This window comes from Pseudorca crassidens, chromosome 20 (assembly GCF_039906515.1).
Source record: "Pseudorca crassidens isolate mPseCra1 chromosome 20, mPseCra1.hap1, whole genome shotgun sequence".
In the NCBI taxonomy this organism is placed as follows: Eukaryota; Metazoa; Chordata; class Mammalia; order Artiodactyla; family Delphinidae; genus Pseudorca; species Pseudorca crassidens.
This window is the reverse complement of record NC_090315.1, coordinates 13,957,636-13,980,258: the sequence shown is the minus strand read 5'-3', so window position 1 is coordinate 13,980,258 and position 22,623 is coordinate 13,957,636. Positions and strand designations below refer to the sequence as shown.

The following is a 22,623-nucleotide window of genomic DNA, read 5'->3' as shown; positions in this document are numbered from 1 at the left end:
AGTAGTTGTGGCTCGTGGGCTCTAGAGCACAGGTTCGGTAGTTGTGGCGCACGGGCTTAGCTGCTCTGCAGCATGTGGGATCTTCCCGGACTGGGGCTTGAACCCGTGTCCCCTGCATTGGCAGGCGGATTCTTAACCACTGCGCCACCAGGGAAGCCCCATGCTGTCCTTTTGTAGTCCCACCCGTGCTCTCCCCATAACCCCTGGCAACCACTGAATATGTTCTCTGTTCCTACAGTTCTTTTTCAAGAATGTCTTATAAATGGAATGAGACATTAAGTAACTTCCAGTTCCATATATCCATTTGACTCTGGGACATTCCCACCTAAATGTTTCATGGGTACCTTAACCCAACATCATAACCCTCCTTCCAAATCTGCTTCTCCCCCTGTATCTTCTCAGTGAACAATACGCCCTCATCCAGTAGCCCAAGCTTGGTTCTTCTCCCTTCCTTTCATCCCCACTTCTAATGAGTCACTTAGTCTTATTACTTATACTTCCTTTACATCTCTCAAATTCATCTATTTATTTCCAAGTCAACTGCCATTTTTCCAAGGGATTCAGGTAGCCATCTCTCAGCTGGATTATTGCAATAGCTTTCTGGGTTTTTTTTTTTTTTTTTTTTTTTTTGCTCAAAGTCTTATTCCCTTTGCATCCATATCTACACTGTAGTAAGAGTGATTGTCCTAAACAAACAAAATCTTGTCAAGTTATCCCCCAGCTTAAAACCCTTCAGTGGTTGTCCCTTACACTTAGGAGAGATTTTAAACTCCTTGGATGGCATTCAAGACTCTGCAAATTATGCCTCCAGCTCTCCTTTCCTATCTCAGCTCATCACTCCTGGTCCCCCCTATGTCTCCTACACAGACACTCTCACTTGCGCTGTTTCTTCTTTTAGTCTGGAATGCCCTTCTCCCTCACGGCTCTAAATCCTACTTATTCTTCATGTCTGTTTGGCTATAACCTCCTGCCTGGGTTAAGTGCCATCTACTTTTATTCCTGTAGGAGAACCCCAATGCTTCCCTTATCTTTTCTCTTACTAGAGTGATTTTCAAAGTGGATCTGCAGACCCCTGCATCTCCCCAACCCTTTCAGAGGGTCCCTGAGGTCAAAATTATTTTCATAATAAAAGTAAGTTGCTATTCAGGTTTTTTATTATGTTGAAATGTGCACTGATGGTGCAAAAACAATGGTGGGTAAAACTCCTGGCCCTTGTCCCGCATCAAGGCAGTGGCACCGAACATCCTAGAAGTTGTTGTATTCTATACAACCACTCATAGCAAAAAACAAACAACGAAAACCAGTTTCACTTAAAATCCTTCACGAAGCAGTAAAAATTATTAATTCCACTAAACCTCTACCCTTGTACACTTTAATATCCTATGTGACAAAATGCGAGGTATGTATAAAGCTGCATAATGATATATGATGACTGTCTCAAGAAAAAGTTTTTGTTTATTTGAGTTATGAACTGTACTAGCAGCTTTTGTCATAGTGTAATTTTTTTTTTACATTGAAAGAACAATTTAAAAACTATAGACTTAAGTATCTGGCAGATATTTTCTCACAAAGAACAAAGTGAGCTTTCCCTTTAAGGAGAATAACTGACAGAATTTGTGACAAATGATAAAATCTGAACCTTAAAGGGGAAAAACATATCTGCCACCATGTGCTTAACAATTTTCTAAATATTTATAGATTTTCTGATGAGATCATTGTGGATACTTATGACTATGATTTTTGATATTATATAATGGAAATGTTTCAACATTTTTGGAAATCTGAATAACTCAGTAAACCAGTATTTTCCAGATATGTGATGCGTGATGTTATTAAAAAGTGAATAGGTAAAAGATCTGTTCAAGATAGGTAAAAGAGCTATTCAAAATGCAAGACAGACCAACAGATTTTTAAAAGCTTGTTGATATGGTTTCAGACTGTACATCGCAACTAACCTTTAAGAAACTACCATTTGTAAAGTTTTGCTGTAGTGTTAAAAATAAAGAAGATCCACGTTTATCTAGAGAGACTATGAAATATACCCCTATATTGTAACTGCTCCAGACTTTCCTCATATACTTCAACCAAAACAACATTTCACAACACATTGAATGCAGAAGCAGTTATCAGAATCCAGTTGTTTTCTATTAAGTGGGACATTAAAGACATTTGAAAAACTCAAAACAATGTCAGTCTTCTCAACAGACTCTCTTGTGTGTGTTTGCTTATGGCTCTCATTAAGATTGATTAAGCCTACTATACATAATTTCTCACTGATTACAACTAAAAGCTCTGGCCAGAATAGAAAAAGCAACTACCTGAGGACCCTGAAAAGTAATTGAGGGCAGGCATATTGGGGAGGGAAGTCAAAATTCAAAAAATTACTGATATGGTAGTGAAGTTTCTGTGGGTTTTTTCCCCCTCCTACATCTCCCTACTTTAACCAGATGGTGATCCAAATCCCAGATCTGGGAGGCAAACGAAGGCAGAAAAATTTTAAGAAATTCTCTTTTCAGTCAGAGGACAGGAAAGGATCACCTATAAGCAGAAAGTGTATGTGTGGGGGGCAGGGAGATGTTGGAGAAGCCAACAGAGAAATTAAATTTTAAAAATTCAAACTGAGAAGAAGACAAAAAGGGGGAAAGATAAGAACAAAACACAGAGGGAACAAACAGAAAACAAATAATAAAATGATAGACCTAAGTCCAATTTATCAATAAATACATTACACTTAAATGAACTAAGCATACCAATTAAAAGGCAGAGATTGTCAGGTTAGGTTAAAACTATATGCTGGGACTTCCCTGGTGTCACATTGGTTAAGAAGCCTCTTGCCAATGCAGGGGACACAGGTTCTATCCCTGGTCTGAGAAGATCCCACATGCTGCAGAGCAACTAAGCCCGTGCACCACAACTACTGAGCCTGCGCTCTACAGCCTATGAGCCACAACTACTGAGCCCACACGCCGCAACTACTGAAGCCCGCGTGCTCTAGGGCCCACGTGTCGCAACTACTGAGCCCGTGTGCTGCAACTACTGAAGCCTGTGCACCTAGAGCCTGTGCTCCACAACAAAAGAAGCCACCACAATGAGAAGCCCAAGCACCGCAATGAAGAGTAACCCCCGCTTGCCACAACTAGAGAAAGCCCGCACGTAGCAATGAAGACCCAATGCAGCCTTAATTAATTATTTTAAAAAAGAAATGCACCTCTTTTTTTAAAAAAAAAGAATAATCTTAAAAAAAACCCTGTATGCTGTCTGACTTTAGAGTGACTTCAGCATCATGGCAGCGTGACACTCCTTTGTGTCTCCCCTTCAATCTACAACCAGTGAAACATCCATAACTCAACAAAGGTGCCTCATCCCAACACATCAGGATGCCAGAGAATTCCTCACATCTGTACATCTAAAGGTGGGTGGATTGGAACACATAGAGGAGGCAGAACAGGGGGAACAGCAGAGGTGGTTTGTGACCTGACCCCTGGAACCTGGCCATGGTGGCTGATCTTGCAGAGAACCCAGTAGCATCAGGGAGACAGTGTACATGACACCAGCCTCCCGGCTGCAGCAATGCTGCTGGCCACAGGGAACCACACAGCAGCAGCAGCAGGGCCTGTGACCCTGTCCATCAGGGTCCAGCTACAAAGGGACCCACAACTCCAGCCCTGCCCTGTCTGCAGCAGCAGAGCCCACCAACCTGAAAGCCTGGTCATGACAGAGATGCCTGCCACCCTGGCTCCCCATTGGCTCCCCGCTTTGACAGAACCAGGACACCCCAGATATGGTGGAGGCGTGCACCATCCCAGTGCCCCAGGTGGTGATGCCACATTGGCGGCATCAAGGCACCAAGCAGCTACACTGAGGGCACCAAGGGACCCCTCTGACAGAGGCAGTGGAGAGCGGAAAGTACTCCTTCTCAAACATGTATAACCGGGGGTAGCTCTGGTAAGAGAACCCAAAAGCTTTGCTATAGCGCCACCTACTGGAAAACACAAGAAAGGCCTCTTATTGCTAATGAATCCTTAGCCTCAAGTTCAAGGGGGAAAAAAAAGCTTTACCTGAGGAAGAAGGTTGTTCACTACTCCAAATGCTCCAGCTAAGGAACAACTTATCAGGCACCTTGAAGAACCATGGTAACACGGTATCACAAAAAGACAATGGCAATTCTCCAGAAACCAAACTTAAAGTCACAGAATATTGTGATCTAATTGACAGAGAATTTAAAATACCTGTCATGAAGAAACTCAGTGAGCTGCAAGAAAACTCAAAAAGGCAGCTCAATGAACTCAGGAATAAAAATAATGAACAGAAGGAATACTTTACTAAAGAGATTGAAACTTAAAAAAAATAACCAAACAGACTAGACCTGAAGAACTCGATAAATGAGATGAAGAACCTTTAGAAAGCATTGGAAATAGGGCAGACCACATGGAAGAGAGCTCGAAGATAGAAATCTAGAAATGATACAGGTAGAAGAGGAGAGATAGTTAAGATATTTAACGGATTACTCAGTTTTTCTGGGTCTCTCTCATGTATACATGTTATTAAAATTTGATTTTCTCCTGTTAATCTATCCCATGTCAATTTAATTCTTAGAGCAGCCAGAAGAACCTAGAAGGATAGAGGGACATTAATTCCTCCCCAGTAGTTGATGACAAGGATGGAATGAAACTTTACTGGCTGGACACTACTCACCCTAAGGCTACTACAGTTAAGAGATCCTGGGACACCTGACAAAAGCAGGCAAAAGGTAAGAATTCTTACCATGTCAGTCAGTCTCCCAGATCTCTGCCTGCAGCATCTGTAGAAACCAAGAGTCGTGAGAATTTTCCTCTTTTTTTTTTTTTTTTTTGAGGATTTTCCTCTTTTTTAAAAACTAGATTCACAGGAGAAAATATTTGTAGATCTAGCTCCTTGGACTCCGTGACTCTTGGTTTGAAGTTTGGTAGAATATTCCTGGTTTGTGGATCCTTTTCCTCCCAAAGATGGTCATTGTTTTTCTTTGTCTGTCTTTTGTGTCCTCTGTCATAAGGAGGAAAACCACTGGCCAGATTAGGTTTTCCTTTCTTTTTGTTATATGTCCTGAGAACCTCACTCATTGACCAGTGAGAATATTCTTTCTGATCTCCTCCATCTGGAAAGTGCACGTACCAACACATATTTGGCAGTCAGTTGAATAGACTGGGATTCCAAGCTGAGTGTTTGGAGTGTTTGTTCAACTGGGTCAGCTCTCAGAGGAGTTTGTCATGAGGGTCTCAGTCCATAAGGGGCCTTTGTCATCTCAACCTTTGTTGTTTCCACTTGTACAATGAAGGTCTTTGAGTTCTTAGACTATTTTGGGGAGTGAACTTTCTGGATCTTGTGAGGGCTGCATCCTTTGAACTCTCTTGTGGGGCTGTCTCTTGTGTTTTATTGGTTTGAGTTACTATTAAGATCCTACTCGTCAATGGCCAAATGATGGCCATTTGAATTGGAAAATTTTCGAAACTGGTAAAGTTTTAGAGAGTTCTTATCCTCAACAATTGTACCTATTTTAATTGGTATGCAGAAGCCCCAAGGCTTCAAAATTCCAAAATAGCTTGATGGAAGGATTTGCTGTAGAAGGCTAATGAATGATTAAAGATATAAATAGTACCTAAAACAAAGGACTGTAAGACTGACATAGCTCCCCTCTATCCTCCTTTATTTGACTACTAATTCTAGTAAACCTCTGACTGAATTGAAGAGACTATTAAAAAGGTTACCTTTAATTTGTGGTTGCCAAGGTGGGGGAGAAGGGAGAGGGATGGACTGGGAATTTGGGGTTGGTAGATGCAAACGATTATATTTAGAATGGATAAACAAGGTCCTACTGTATAGCACAGGGAACTATATCCAACCTCCTGGGATAAACCATAATAGAAAATAATATTTTTTAAAAGAATGCATACATGGATAAAACTGAGTCACTTTGCTGTGCAGCAGAGATTGGCACAATACTGTAAATCAACTATACTTCAATTTTAAAAGAACTACTAAAAAAAAAGGTTACCTTTAGAAATGGGACCACCTGAGGCTGTAGGTGATCTTCTTCAGGTCAAAGGCCAAACTGAGGGCCATAGTTAAAGAATTTCTTAAGTGCAAAGAAAACAAAAAATAAAATGGCAGTGCTAGGTCCTCATTTATCAATAATCACCCGAAATGTAAATGGATTTAATTCACGAATCAAAAGACACAGAATAGGTGGATGGATTAAAAATTAAAACAACTATATGTTGCCTCCAGGAGACCCACATCAGTTCTAAAGACAAACAGGCTCAAAGTGAAGGGATGGAAAATGATGCTCCAAGTAAATGGAAGCCAAAAGAAAGCAGATACAGCCACACTCATCAGACAAAATAGACTTCAAGCCAGAAAAGGTAACAAGAGAAAAGATGGATATTATATATTGATAAAGGGGAAAAAGCATCAAGAAGACTTAACAGTTATTAATATATATGCACCTAACATAAGAGCACCAAAATATATAAAGCAATTATTAACAGATCTAAAGGGAGAAATTGACAGCAACGTGATAATAGTAGGGGACTTAACAGCCCACTTACATCAGTGGATAGATCATTCAGACAGAAAGTCAAAAAGGAAACAGTGGCCTTAAATGAAACATTAGGCCAGATGGATTTGACAGATTTGTAGAGACCATTCCATCCAAATGCAGCAGGATACTAATTTTTCTCAAGTGTACATGGAACACTCTTAAGGATAGATCATACGTTGGGCCACAAAACAAGCCTCAGTAAATTTAAGAAGATTGAAATCATATCAAGCATCTTTCCCAACCACAATGGTATGAAACTAGAGGTCAACTACAAGAAGAAAGCTGGAAAAATCACAAATAGGTGGAGACTAAACAACACGATACTGAACAAGGGGTCAATGGAGACATCAAAGGAGAAATGGAGAAATACCTGAAGACAAATGAAAATGAAAATATGAGATACCAAAATCTACAGGATGCAGCAAAGCAGTACTAAGAGAAAAGTTTATAGCAATACAGGCCCATCTCAAGAAATAAGAAAAACCTCAAATAAACAATCTAACTCTATACCTAAAGGAACTAGAAAAAGAAGAAACAAAGCCTAAAGTCAGTAGAAGGAAGGAAATAATAAAAATCAGACCAAAATAAATGAAATAAGGACAAAAAGACAATAGAAAAGATCAATGAAATTGCTGGTTCTTTGAAAAGATGTTAGAAATTGGCAAACCTTTAGTTAGACTCACTAAGAAAAAAAGAGAGAAGACTGATCACTAAAAACAGGAAAAAAAGGAGAAATAACAATGGAAACCACAGAAATACAAAGGATTATAAGAAAATATCATGAACAGTTATACACCAACAGATTGGACTACTTAGAAGAAATGGATAAATTCTTAGAATCATACAACCTTCCAAGACTGAATCATGAAGAAATAGAAAACACGAATAGATTGATCACTAGCAAGGAGATGAAACAGTAATCAAAAACCTCCCCAAAACAAAAGTCCAGGACCAGATGGTTTCACTGGTGAATTCAACCAAATATTTAAAGAAGATTTAATACCTATCCTTCTCAAACTCTTCCAAAAAAATCAAAGATAAGGGAATGCCTCCTAACTCATTTTATGAGTCAACATCACCCTGATACCAAATACAGACAAGGACAATACAAAAAAAAGAAAATCATAGGCCAATATCTCTGATTAACATGGATGCAACAATTCCCAACAAAATATTATCAAACTGAATACAACATTATACATTAAAAGGATCATACAACATGATCAAGTGAGATTTATTTTAGGGAGGCAAGGATGGTTCAACATCAGCAAATCAATCATTGTGATATACCATATTAACAAAATGAAAGATAAATATCATATGATCATCTCAGTAGATACAGAAAAAAATTTGACAAAATTCACCCACTTATGATAAAAACTATCAATAAAATGGGTATAGAGAAAGCATACCTCAACAGAATAAAGGCCATATATGACAAATTCACAACTAATATCATACTCAAGGGTGTAAAACTGAAAACTATGCCTCCTAAGATCAGGAACAAGACAAGGATGCCCACTCTCATCACTCTTATTCAACACAGTACTGGAAGTCTAACCAACGCAATTAGGCAAGAAAAAGAAATAAAAGGCACCCAAATTGGTAAGAAAGAAGTAAAACTGTCACTACTCATGGAAGACATGATTTTACATATGGAAAACCATAAATACACCCAAAAAAACTATTAGAAATAATAAACAAATATAGTAAACTTGCAGGGTACAAAATCGATATACAAAAAACCTGTTTAATTTCTATACATTAACAGTGAGCTAGCAGACAGCTAATATCTAAAATATATAAAGAACTCATACAACTCAAAAAACAAAAAAACAATCAATTAAGAAATGGACACAGATTGGTTCAAGATGCTGGAGTAGAAGGACGTGTGCTCACTCCCTCTTGCAAGAGCACTGGAATCACAACTAACTGCTGAACAATCATCAACAGGAAGACACTGGAACTCACCAAAAAAGATACCCCACATCCAAAGGCAAAGGAGAAGCCGCAATGAGATGGTAGGAGGGGCGCAATCACAATAAAATCAAATCCCATAACCGCTGGGTGGGTGATTTACAAACTGGAGAACAATTATACCACAGAAGTCCACCCACTGGAGTGAAGGTTCTGAGCCCCACATCAGGCTTCCCAACCTGAGGGTCCGGCATTGGGAGGAGGAATTCCCAGAGAATCAGACTTTGAAGGTTAGCGGGATTTGATTGCAGGACTTCGACAGGACTGGGCGAACCAGAGACTCCACTCTTGGAGGGCACACACAAAGTAGTGTGCACATCAGGACCCAGGGGAAAGTGCAGTGCCCCACAAGAGACCAAACCAGACCTATCTGCTAGTGTTGGAGGGTCTCCTGCAGAGGTGGTGGCTCGGAGTGGGGACAAGGACACAAGCAGCAGAAGTTCTGGGAAGTACTTCTTGGCATGAGCCCTCCTGGAATCCACTATTAGCCCCACCAAGGAGCCTGCAGCCTCCAGTGCTGGGTCATCTCAGGCCAAACAACCAACAGGGAGGGAACTCAGCCCCACCCATCAGCAGAAAAGTAGATTAAAGTTTTACTGAGATTTGTCCACCAGAGGAACAACCAGCTCTACCCATCACCAGTCCCTCCCATCAGGAAGCCTGCACAAGCCTCTAACATAGCCTCATCCACCAGAGGGCAGACAGCAGAAGCAAGAAGAACTACAACCCTGCAGGCTGTGGAACGAAAACCACATTCACAGAAAGATAAGACAAAATGAAAAGGCAGAGGACTATGTACCAGATCAAAGAACAAGACAAAACCCCACAAAAACAATTAAATGAAGTGGAGATAGGCAACCTTCCAGAAAAAGAATTCAGAATAAAGATAGTGAAGATGATCCAGGGCCTCAGAAAAAAAAGGAGGCAAAGATTGAGAAGATGTAAGAAATGTTTAACAAAGACTGAGAAGAACAAACACCTAGAATAATTAAAGAACAAACAAACAGAGATGAACAATACAATAACTGAAATGAAAAACACACTAGAAGGAGTCAATAGCAGAATAACTGATGCAGAAGAATGGATAAGTGACCTGGAAAATAGAATGGTGGAATTCACTGACACGGAACAGAATAAAGAAAAAAGAATGAAAAGAAATGAAGACAGCCTAAGAGACCTCTGGGATAACATTAAACGCACCAACATTCGCATTATAGGGGTCCCAGAAGGAGAAGAGAGAGAGAAAGGACCCGAGAACATATTTGAAGAGATTATGGTTGAAAACTTCCCTAACATGGGAAAGGAAATAGCCATCCAACTCCAGGAATTGCAGAGAGACCCAGGCAGAATAAACCCAAGGAGAAACATGACAAGACACATAGTAATCAAATTGACAAAAATTAAAGACAAAGAAAAATTATTAAAAGCAACAACTGAAAAAAAAAGACAAAAAACATACAAGGGAACTCCCATAAGGTTAACAGCTGATTTCTCAGCAGAAACTCTACAAGCCAGAAGGGAGTGACACGATACATTTAAAGTGATGAAAGGGAAGAAACTACAACCAGGATTACTCTACCCGGCAAGGATCTCATTCAGATTCGACGGAGAAATCAAAAGCTTTACAGATAAGCAAAAGCTAAGAGAATTCAGCACCACCAAACCAGCCCTACGACAAATGCTAAAGGAACTTCTCTAAGTGGGAAACACAAGAGAAGGAAAGGACCTACAAAAAAAACCCCAGAACAGTTAAGAAAATGCTAATAGGAACATACATATCGATAATTACCGTAAATGTGAATGGATTAAATGCTCCAACAAAAAGACACAGGTTCGCTGAATGGATACAAAAACAAGACCCATCTATATGCTGTTTACAAGAGACCCACTTCAGACCTAGGGATACATACAGACTGAAAGTGAGGGGATGGAAAAAGATATTCCATGCAAATGGAAATCAAAAGAAAGCTGGAGTAGCAATGCTCATATCAGACAAAATAGACTTTAAAATAAAGAACGTTACAAGAGAGAAGGAAGGACACTACATAATGATCAAGGGATCAACCCAAGAAGATGATATAACAATTATAAATATATATGCACCCAACCTAGGAGCACTTCAATACATAAGGCAAATGCTAACAGCTATAAAAGAGGAAATCGACAGTAACACAATAATAGTGGGGGACTTTAACACCTCACTTACACCAATGGACAGATCATCCAGACAGAAAATTAACAAGGAAACACAAGTTTTAAATGACACAACAGACCAGATAGATTTAATTGATATTTATAGGACATTCCGTCTGAAAACAGCAGATTACACTTTCTTCTCAAGTGCACATGGAATATTCTCCAGGATAGATCACATCTTGGGTCACAAATCAAGCCTCAGTAAATTTAAGACAACTGAAATCATAACAAGCATCTTTTCTGACCACAACATTATGAGATTAGAAATAAATTAAAGGGCAAAAAAAGTAAAAAACACAAACACATGGAGGCTAAACAATACATTATTAAATAACCAAGAAAGAACAAATCAAAGAGGAAGTCAAAAAATACCTAGAGACAAATGACAACGAAAATGCAATGATCCAAAATCTAGGGGATGCAGCAAAAGCAGTTCTAAGAGGGAAGTTTATAGCAATACAATCCTACCTCAAGAACCAAGAAAAATCTCAACTAAACAATCTAACCTTACACCTAAAGGAACTAGAGAAAGAAGAACAAACAAAACCCAAAGTTAGTAGAAGGAAAGAAATCATAAAGATCAGAGCAGAAATAAATGAAATAGAAACAAAGAAAACAATAGCAAAGAGCAATAAAACTAAAAGTTGGTTCTTCGAGAAGATAAACAAAATTGATAAACCTTTAGCTAGACTCATCAAGAAAAAGAGGGAGAGGACTCAAATCAATAAAATTAGAAATGAAAAAGAAGAAGTTACAATGGACATGACAGAAATACAAAGCATCATAAGAGACTACTACAAGCAACTCTATGCCAATAAAATGGACAATCTGGAAGAAATGGACAAATTCTTAGAAAGGTGTAACTTCCAAGAATGAACCAGGAAGAAATAGAAAATATGAACAGACCAATCACAAGTAATGAAATTGAAACTGTGATTAAAAATCTTCCAGCAAACAAACATCCAGGACCAGATGGCTTCACAGATGAATTCTATCAAACATTTAGAGAAGAGTTAACACCCATCCTTCTTAAACCCATCCAAAAAATTGCATAGGAAGGAACACTCCCAAACTCATTGTACGAGGCCACCATCACCCTGATACCAAAACCAGACACAGATACTACAAAAAAAGAAAATTACAGACCAATATCACTGATGAATATAGATTCAAAAATCCTCAATAAAATACTAGCAAACAGAATCCAACAACACATTAAAAGGCTCTTACACCATGATCAAGTGGGATTTATTCCAGGGGTGCAAGGATTCTTTAATACACGCAAATCAATCAATGTGAGACACCATATTAACAAACTGAATAATAAAAACCATATGATCATCTCAATAGACTCAGAAAAAGCTTTTGACAAAATTCAACACCCATTTATGATAAAAAACTCTCTAGAAAGTGGGCATAGAGGGAACTACCTCAACATAGTAAAGGCCATATATGACAAACCCACAGCAAACATCATTCTCAATGGTGAATAACTGAAAGCATTTCCTCTAAGATCAGGAACAAGACAAGGATGTCCACTCTCACCACTATAATTCAACATAGTTTTGGAAGTTCTAGCCATGGCAATCAAAGAAGAAAAAGAAATAAAAGGAATACAAACTGGAAAATAAGAAGTAAAACTGTCACTGTTTGCAGATGACATGATACTACACATAGATAATCCTAAAGATGCCATCAGAAAACTGCTAGAGCTAATCAATGAATCTGGTAAAGTTGCAGGATACAAAATTAATGCACAGAAATACATGGCATTCTTAAACACTAACAGCAAAAGATCAGAAAGAGAAATTAAGGAAACAATTCCATTCACCACTGCAACAAAAAGAATAAAATACCTAGGAATAAACCTAGGAGGTAAAAACCCGTACTCAGAAAACTATAAGACACTGATGAAAGAAATCAAAGATGACACAAACAGATGGAGAGATATACCATATTCTTGGACTGGAAGAAGCAATATTGTAAAAATGACTATACTACCCAAAGCAATCTACAGATTCAATGCAATCCCTATCAAATTACCAATGGCATTTTTTACAGAACTAGAACAAAAAATCTTAAAATTTGTATGGGTACACAAAAGACCCCGAATAGCCAAAGCTATCTTGAGGGAAAAAAACAGAGCTGGAAGAATCAAGACTCCCTGACTTCAGACTATACTACCAAGCTACAGGAATCAAGACAATATGGTAGTGGCACAAAATCAGAAATATAGATCAATGGAACAGGATAGAAATCCCAGAGATAAACCCATACACCTATGGTCAATTAATCTATGACAAAGGAAATAAGGATATACAATGGAGAAAAGACAGTCTCTTCAATAAGTGGTGCTGGGAAAACGGGACAGCTACATGTAAAAGAATGAAATTAGAACACTCCTTAACACCACACACAAAAATAAACTCAAAATGGATTGAAGACCTACATATAAGACAGGACACTATAAAACTCTTAGAGGAAAATATAGGAAGAACACTCTTAGACATAAATCACAGCAAGATCTTTTTTGACCCACCTCCTACAGTAATGGAAATAAAAACAAAAATAAACAAATGGGACCTAATGAAACTTAAAAGCTTTTGCACGGCAAAGGAAACTATAAACAAGACAAAAAGACAACCCTCAGAATGGTAGAAAATATTTGCAAATGAATCAACGGACAAAGGATTAATCTCCAAAATATATAAACAGTTCATGCAGCTCAATATTAGAGAAACAGGGCTTCCCTGGTGGCGCAGTTGTTGAGAGTCCGCCTGCTGATGCAGGGGACACGGGTTCGTGTCCCGGTCCGGGAAGATCCCGCATGCCACGGAGCGGCTGGGCCCGTAAGCCATGGCCTCTGAGCCTGCGCGTCCGGAGCCTGTGCTCCGCAACGGGAGAGGCCACAACAGTGAGAGGCCCACGTACTGCAAAAAAAAAAAAAAAAAAAGAAGAAATAGAATATTAAAGAAACAAACAACCCAATCAAAAAATGGGCAGAAGACCTAAATAGACATTTCTCCAAACAAGACATACAGATGGCCAAGAGGCACATGAAAAGCTGCTCAACATCACTAATTATTAGAGAAATGCTAATCAAAACTACAATGAGGTATCACCTCACACTGGTTATAATGGGCATCATCAGAAAATTTACAAACAACAAATGCTGGAGAGGGTGTAGAGAAAAGGGAACCCTCTTGCACTGTTGGTGGGAATGTAAATAGATACAGCCACTATGGAGAACAGTATGTAGGTTCCTTAAAAAACTAAAAATAGAACTACCATATGACCCAGTGATCCCACTACTGGGCATATGCCCTGAGAAAACCATAATTCAAAAAGACACATGCATCCCAATGTTCATTGCAGCACTATTTAAAATAGCCAGGTTGTGGAAGCAACCTAAATGCCCATCAACAGACAAATGGATAAAGAAGATGCGGTACATATATACAATGGAATATTACTCAGCCATAAAAAGGAACGAAATTGGGTCATTTGTAGAGACATGGTTGGACCTAGAGACTGTCATATAGAGTGAAGTAAGTCAGAAAGAGAAAAACAAATATCGTATATTAACGCATATATGTGGAATCTAGAAAAATGGTACAGGTGAACTGGTTTTCAAGGCAAAAATAGAGACACAGATATAGAGAACAAACGTATGGAAACCAAGCGGGGAAAGCGGGGTGGGTGGGTGGGGGGATGAATTGGGAGATTGGGATTGACATATATACACTAATATGTATAAAATAGATAACTAATAAGAACCTGTTGTTTAAAAAATAAATAATTTTTTTTTAAAAAAAGAAATAAGACAGAGAAGCTGAATAGACACTTTCCCAAAGAAGACATACAGATGGCCAGCAGGCACATGAAAATATGTTCAACATCACTAATTATTAGGAAAATGTAAGTCAAAACCACAATGAGATATCACCTCATGCCCATTAGATTGGCTATTATCAAAAAGACAAGAAATAACAAGTGTTGGGGAGGATGTAGAAAAAAGAGAATCCTCACACACTGTTGGTGGGAATGTAAATCGGGGTGGCCCCTATGGAAAACAGCATGGAGATTCCTCAAGAGATTAAGAATAGAACTACCATATGATCCAGCTATTCCACTTCTGGGTATTTATCTGAAGAAAAGGAAAACACTAATTCAAAAAGATATATGTGCCCCATGTTTATCAAAGCATTATGTACAGTAGCCAAGATATATAAAAAACCTAACTGCACATTGATGGATTAATGGATAAAGAAGATGTGGTATATATATACAATAGAATACTACTCAGCCATAAAAAAATGAAATCTTACCATTTGTGAGAACATGGATGGGCCCTGATGTTATTATGCTCAGTGAAATAAGTCAGATGGAGAAAGACAAATACTGTATGATTTCACTTGTGGAATATAAAAACAAAACAAAAATACATGAACAAACCAAATCAAACAAAACAAACACATTGATACAGAGAACAGAGTAGTGGTTACCCGAGGGGAAAGAGGGTGGTGGGAGGGCTAAATGGGTAAAGGGGGTCAACTGTATGGCGACAGATGGAAACTAAATTTTTGGTGGTGAACATGTTGTAGTGTATACAAAAGTTGAAATATTATATTGTATACATGAAACTTATGATATAAACCAATAAACTATATTAAAATTTTTAAATTAAAAAACTATAAGCTGTCTACAAGTAAAAGTATGGAAAAAGATATGCCACTCTAACTCTAATCAAAAGAAAGCAAGAGTCATCCTATTAATATCAGACAAAGTAGATTTCAGAACAAGAAAAATGACCACGGACATCATATAATGATACAAAAATAAATTCACCAAGAAGATTTAATAATCCTAAATGTGCATGCACCTAACAACTGAGCTTCAAAATATCAAGCAAAAAACTGATAGAACTGAAAGAAGAACTAGACAAATCCACAATTATAGTTGGAAATTTCAACACCTTTGTCTCAACAATCAATAGTATAAGTAGACAGGAGATAAGCAAGAATAGAGAGGATTTGAACAATACTGTCACGCAACTTGACCTAATTGATATTCCAAAACATTACACCCAAGAATAGCAGAAAACACATTCTTTTCAAGTGCACTTAAAATATTCACACCAAGATAGACCATATCCTGGGTCATTAAAAAAAACACCTTAACAAATATAAAATAATTCAAATTATGCAAAATTATATACACATGAAAGTATACACATCACACATACACACAAATTATACACATCAAAGTATATCCTCTGACCACAGTGTAACTGAAACAGAAATCAATATTAGAAAGGTATCTAGGATATTCTCAAATATTTAGAAATTAATCACACACTTCTAAACAATCCCTGAGTCAAAGAGGAAGACTTAAGAGGAAATAGAAAATATTTTTAACTGAATGGAAAGGAAAACATATAAAAATTTGTGGGTGCAATTAAAGAAGTTTTTAGAGGTAAATTTATAGCAGTAAACACATATATTATAAAAGAAGTTCTCAAATCGAACTCTCTACATTAAGATCCTAGGAAAAAAAAAAAAAAAAAAAAAAGATCCTAGAAAAAGAAGAGTAAATGAAACCCAAAGCACTGAAGGAAAAAATAATAGAGCAGAAATCAATGAAATTGAAGAGGGAAAAATAGTAGAGAAAAATCAATAAAACTAAAAAGTGGCACTTTGATAGGTTAATACAATTGATAAACCTCTACCTAAACTGACCAGAGAGAGAGAGAGAGAAAGAGAGAGAGGACAAAAATTACCTATATTAAGAATGAAAGAGGAGGGACTTCCCTGGTGGTCCAGTGGTAAAGAATCCGCCTTACAATGCAGGGGATTGCAGGTAAATCCCTGGTCAGGGAACTGAGATCCCACAAGCCGCAGGGCAACTAAGCCCGCGGGCCACAGCTACTGAGCTCGCGCGCCTCAACTAGAGCCTATGTGTCACAGACTACAGAGCCCATACACTCTGGAGCCTTCACACCACAACTAGAGAAGAGAAAACCCGCATGCCACAACGAAAGATCCCACATGCATCAACAAAGATTCCACATGCCGCAACTAAGACCCAGTGCAGCCAAAAATAAATAAATAAATAACACGTATGCCACCATTAAATGAAAACTAGTTTAAAAAAAAAAGAATGAGGGCTTCCCTGGTGGTGCAGTGGTTGAGAGTCCGCCTGCCGATGCAGGGGACACGGGTTCGTGCCCCGGGCCGGGAAGATCCCACATGCTGCTGAGCAGCTGGGCCCGTGAGCCATGGCCGCTGAGCCTGCACATCCGGAGCCTGTGCTCCACAACGGGAGAGGCCACAACAGTGAGAGGCCCGTGTACCGCAAAAAAAAAAAAAAAAAAGAATGAAAGAGGAGATGTTACTACAGAACCTACAGGCATTAAAAGGATAATTAGATAATACTGCAAAAAACTCAATGCTCATAAATTTGACAACTGACATGAAATGGACCAATTCCTTGAAATACGCTAACTACCAAAACTCATCAAAGATGAAAATGATAACCTGAGAGCTCCTATAAGTATCAATATTAAAGAAATTGAATTTATAGTTAAATATCTTTCAAAAATAAATCTCCAGGCCCATGGTTTTACTGGAGAATTCTATCAAATATTTAAAGAAGAAATAACGTGAATTCTAAAAAATCTCTTCTAGAAAATAGAAGAGGAAGAAACGCTTTCCAACTCATTTTATGAGACCAGCATTACCTTGATACCAGAAACCGGAAAAAGACATTACAAAGAAAGAAAATTACAAATCAATATCCCCCATGAACTTAGACACAAAAATCCCTAACAAAATATTAGTGAATCGAATCCAACAATATATACAAAAAGAATAAATTTAAAAGGATATCACATAAAAAGGCCAAGTAGGGTTTATTCTAGAAATACAAAGATTGTTCAACATTCAAAAAGCAATCAATGGGGCTTCCCTGGTGGCGCAGTGGTTGAGAGTCTGCCTGCTGATGCAGGGGACACGGGTTCGTGCCCCGGTCTGGGAAGATCCCACATGCCGTGGAGCGGCTAGGCCCGTGAGCTATGGCCGCTGAGCCTGTGCGTCCGGAGCCTGTGCTCTGCACGGGAGAGGCCACAACAGTGAGAGGCCCGCGTAATGCAAAAAAAACAGAAACAAAAAAAAAGCAATCAATGAAATTCATCATATTAACAGGCTAGAGAATAAACACTGCATGGTCATCTCAATAGATACAGAAAAAACATTTGACAAAATTGAACATCCATTCATGGTAAAAAACAAACAAAAAACTTCAGCAAACTCGGAATAGAAACGTCCTTAACCTACTAAAGGACATCTAGACAGATATTTAATGTTAGAAAGTCAGAATGCTTTCCATGTAATTTTGGGAACAAGAAAAGAATGTTTGCTTTACCATTCTTATTCAATACTGTATTGAGAGTCCTGGCTGGTGCAAGAAGGCAGGAAAAAATATATATATACACATTGAAAAGGAAGAAATAATATTACTCAGCCATTAAAAGGAACAAAATTGTGCCATTTGCCGAGACGTGGATGGACCTAGAGACTGTCATACAGAGTGAAGTAAGTCAGAAAGAGAAAACTAAATATCATATATTAACGCATATATGTGGAATCTAGAAAAATAGTACAGATGAACCTATTTGCAAAGCAGAAATAGAGACACAGACATAGAGAACAAATGTATGGACACCGAGAAGGGAAAGAGGCGGGGTGGGATAAACTGGGAGACTGGGATTGACATATATACACTAATATGTATAAAATAGATAACTAATGAGAACCTACTGTATAGCAGAGTGGGAAAAAAAGAAGGTACAATCTGTTTGAAGGACATATATTAAGTTAACCTTAAAAATGCATTCCAATATACAGTAGGTGCAGACAAATACTGTTTGATTCCACTTATATATACGAGGTACCTAGAATAGTCAAATTCATAGAGTCAGAAAGTACATTGGTATGTCAGGGACCCCCCTCGAGGGGGAGGGGGAATGGGGAGTTAGTGCTCCTTTTTTTTTTTTTTTTGATGTGGACCACTTTTTTTTGTCTTTATTGAATTTGTTACAATATTGCTTCTGTTTTATGTTCTGGTTTTTTAGCCCTGAGGCATGTGGGATCTTAGCTCCCTGACCAGGGATCAAACCCACACCCCCTGCATTGGAAGGCGAAGTCTTAACCACTGGGCCACCTGGGAAGTCCAGGGGAATTAGTGTTTAATGGGGACAAAGTTTCAGTTTAGGAAGGTGAGAAATTCGGGAGATGGATGATGATGAGAGTTGCACAACAATGTGAATGTACTTGGTGCCACTGAACTGTACAGTTAAATATGGCTAAAATAGTGTTTTATATTATGTGACTTTTACCACAATAAAAATATATTTTAAAAAGGAAAAGGAAGAAATAAAACAATCTCGGGACTTCCCTGGTGGTGCAGTAGTTAAGAATCCGCCTGCAGATTTTGACAGATCAAGAGGAAATACACCCAAGCAGCCCCACCCACACCTGGGCCTGATTTAGACAATGAGATTATGGACTTTGAACAGATACTATGATGGGATAAGGCTCTTGGGGACCTTGGGGGGGGGATGTATTTTGCATGTGGTAGAGACATGATAATTGGTGGCCAGAGGGCAGACTGTGCTGGACAGGTGACCCTCATGATGCTCTTGGTTTTCACACTCTTGTGTAACCACCTCCCTTTGAGTGTGGTATAGCCTGTGGCTTGTTACCAACCAATAAAATATGGCAAAGGGGATGGATGTTCATGATTACACATATGTGATGATATGATTATGTTATTTAAAGTTACTTAAAGGCACAGTAGTACCTGTTCTTCCTCTTTCTCTTGCTCTCTTTGAGGAAGCAAGCAGCCATGTTGGGGAACCCCATGTGATGAGGAACTATAGGCAGCCTCTGAGAGCTGAGGGTGGCCTCTGGCCAATAGCCAGCAAGAAACGGAAGCCCTCAGTCCTGCATCCCCAACGAACTGAACTCTGCCAACAACTCAAGTGACCTTGGAGCAGATCCACAGTTAAGCCTCAGATGAGACCACAGCCCTGGCCCTTATTGCAGCCTTAGAAAACCTTAAACAGAGGACCCAGTTAAACTGTGTTCAGGCTCCTGACCTGCAGAAACCATAAGATGAGGAATGTTTTTGTTTTAAGCTGCTAAGTTTGTGACAATTTGTTATACAGCAATAGATGATTAATACAGCATTTGCCTGACCCTGATAGTGAGTGTCTCCTTAAATTTTGCGCCCTAAGTGCCCCCCGTTGCCTCACCCTGGTTCCAGCTCTGGTGTGAATTGTGGTTTAGGATGTGTGCAAACACAGTACCTGAATGAGCAGTGTCATTGGGCCATTCTTATCAATTTCCAGGATCTCTCCATTTTTCGTTCCCACCAGGATATGTCCATGTCCCAAAGTGATGGCACGAATTGAAGGGTTATCTTCCAAAAGCAAGCCTGAGGAGGAAAAAATGCATTTAATACTGCAAATGTTGTATTTAATATAATAAAAAATAAAGCGATTGTAATGATTAAAAAACAAAAAAAGAATCCGCCTGCCAATGCAGGGGACACGGGGTTCCAGCCCTGGTCCGGGAAGATCCCACATGCCGTGGAGCGACTAAGCCCATGTCCCACAACTACTGAAGCCCGCACACCTAGAGCCTGTGCTCCACAAGAGAAGCCACTGTAATGAGAAGCCCACGCACCACAACGAAGAGTAGCCCCCCGCTCACTGCAACTAGAGAAGGCCTGAGCACAGCAACGAAGACCCAACACAGCCAAAAATAAATAAAACTAAAATAAAAATAAATTTATAAAAAAAAGGAAAGAAAACAATCTCTATTCATTGATGGCATGATGTGTAGATGATCCCATGATCATGATCCCATGATGTGTAGATGATTTTGACAAGGTCACAGGATAATGTGCAAAAGTAAATCATATTTCCATGTACTAGGAACCAAAAATTAAAAATAAAAAAAATTTTAAATACCATTTGTAAGATCATTAAGTATATGAAATACATAGGGATAATTCTGACCAAACATGTATAAGATCTGTACACTAAAAACTAAAAAACAGTGCTGGGAGAAATTAAGGTATACCTAAATAAGTGGAGAAATATATTGAGCTCATAGATTGGAAAATACAATGCTAAGATGTCAGTTTTCTCCAAATTAGTCCATAGATCCAATACGTTCCCAAATCCAATCCTGTAAGAATTTTTTACAAAAATTGAAGAGCAGATTCCAAAATTCTTATAGAAATGCTATGTATGTAGAATAAACAAAATAACTTTGAAAAATAAGAATTAAGTTGGAAGACTTCCACTACTGAACTTTAAGATTTATAAAGCTATAGTATAAAGCTTAAGACAATGTGGTATTGGTGTCAAGATAGAAAAATAGATCAGGAGTAAAAACAGTCCACAGAGAGATCCACACATGCATAGTCAATTGAATTTTGACAAAGTTTCAAGGTAATTCACTGGGAAGAGTTTTTTCAACAAATGGTGCTGGAACAACTGAGTATCTATATGCAAAAACATAAACTTTGATCAACACTTTGCACCATATACAAAAAACAACTCAAAATGAATCACAGATCTAAATGTAAAATATGAAACTACAAAACTTTTAGAAGAAAACATAGAGGAAAAATCTTTGTGAATTTCCATTAGGCAAAGATTTTTTAGGCAAACTGAGAGCATGATCCATTAAAAATTTGATAAAGTGGATTTAAAAATCAAGAACATCGGGCTTCCCTGGTGGCGCAGTGGTTGAGAGTCCGCCTGCCGATGCAGGGGACACGGGTTCGTGCCCCGGTCTGGGAAGATCCCACATGCCGCGGAGCGGCTGGGCCCATGAGCCATGGCCGCTGGGCCTGCGCGTCCGGAGCCTGTGCTCCGCAATGGGAGAGGCCACAACAGTGAGAGGAGGCCCGCGTACCGCAAAAAAAAAAAAAAAAAAAAAGGGCAAATGATTTGAAGAAGCACTCCACCAAAGATGTATGGATGGTAAGAAAAAAAATGGCTCAACACTGTTAGTCACTAGGTAAATTCAGATGTAAACTATACCTGTTAGAATGTCTAAAATTGAAAAGACTGATTCAAAAGTCAGGGAGTATTTGGTGAGGATGTGGAGCAATGAGAACTCTCACACTGCTAATGGGAATGTAAAATGGTACAACCACTTTGGGAATCAGTTTGGCAGCTCCTTAAAAAGTTAAACGTACACCTACCATATGACCTAGCCATTCCACCCCTAGGTATTTACCCAAGAGAAATAAAAGCACACGTCCAACTTGTATATAAATGTTCATAACAACTTTACTTGTAATAGCCAAAGACTGTCAATCAATACAATGGAACACTCAGCAATAAAAAGGAATGAACTCTTGATACACACAATAACATGGATGTGAGAATAATGCGAGTGAAAGAGTGCACACCATATGATTCCATTTACATAAAATTCTAAAATGTGCAAATGAATGAGAGTTTTTGGACATGGAGGCAAGGAGAGGGCAGGAGGGAGACAGTACAAAGGGACGTGAAGAAAATTTTGAGGGTAATAGATATGTTCATTATCTTGACTCTGGTGATGGTATTGCGTGCACATGTATGCCAAAACTTATCAAATTGTATACTTTGAATATGTGCGGTTTATGGTATATCAATTATACCTGTTTTTTTAAAAAGCACTATTTTAAATAGCTTGAAAAATTGTATTAGGTATAAGTCTAGCAAAATATGTGCCGTGTCTGTATACTGAAAGGGACAAACACTAAAGAAGGAAATCAAAGAAGAACTAAATAAATGGAGAGACATACCA

At 38.6% G+C, this 22,623-nt stretch overlaps 1 protein-coding gene across 6 annotated transcripts in view; it reads right to left on the bottom strand.

Moving 5' to 3' along the window:
* Positions 1 to 22,623, bottom strand: part of FCGBP (Fc gamma binding protein) — a 143,294-nt gene that overhangs the window by 56,720 nt on the left and 63,951 nt on the right. For 5 of the 6 annotated variants that reach the window (XM_067718052.1, XM_067718056.1, XM_067718053.1 and 2 more), the window contains one exon: positions 20,118 to 20,245. In XM_067718052.1, the coding sequence (XP_067574153.1) occupies positions 20,118 to 20,135 (18 nt within the window). In that variant the 5' untranslated portion in view covers positions 20,136 to 20,245. Of the gene's footprint in view, positions 1 to 658; positions 13,681 to 20,117; positions 20,246 to 22,623 lie in introns of those variants that run through there. The other variant, XR_010938880.1, reaches the window with a different exon arrangement.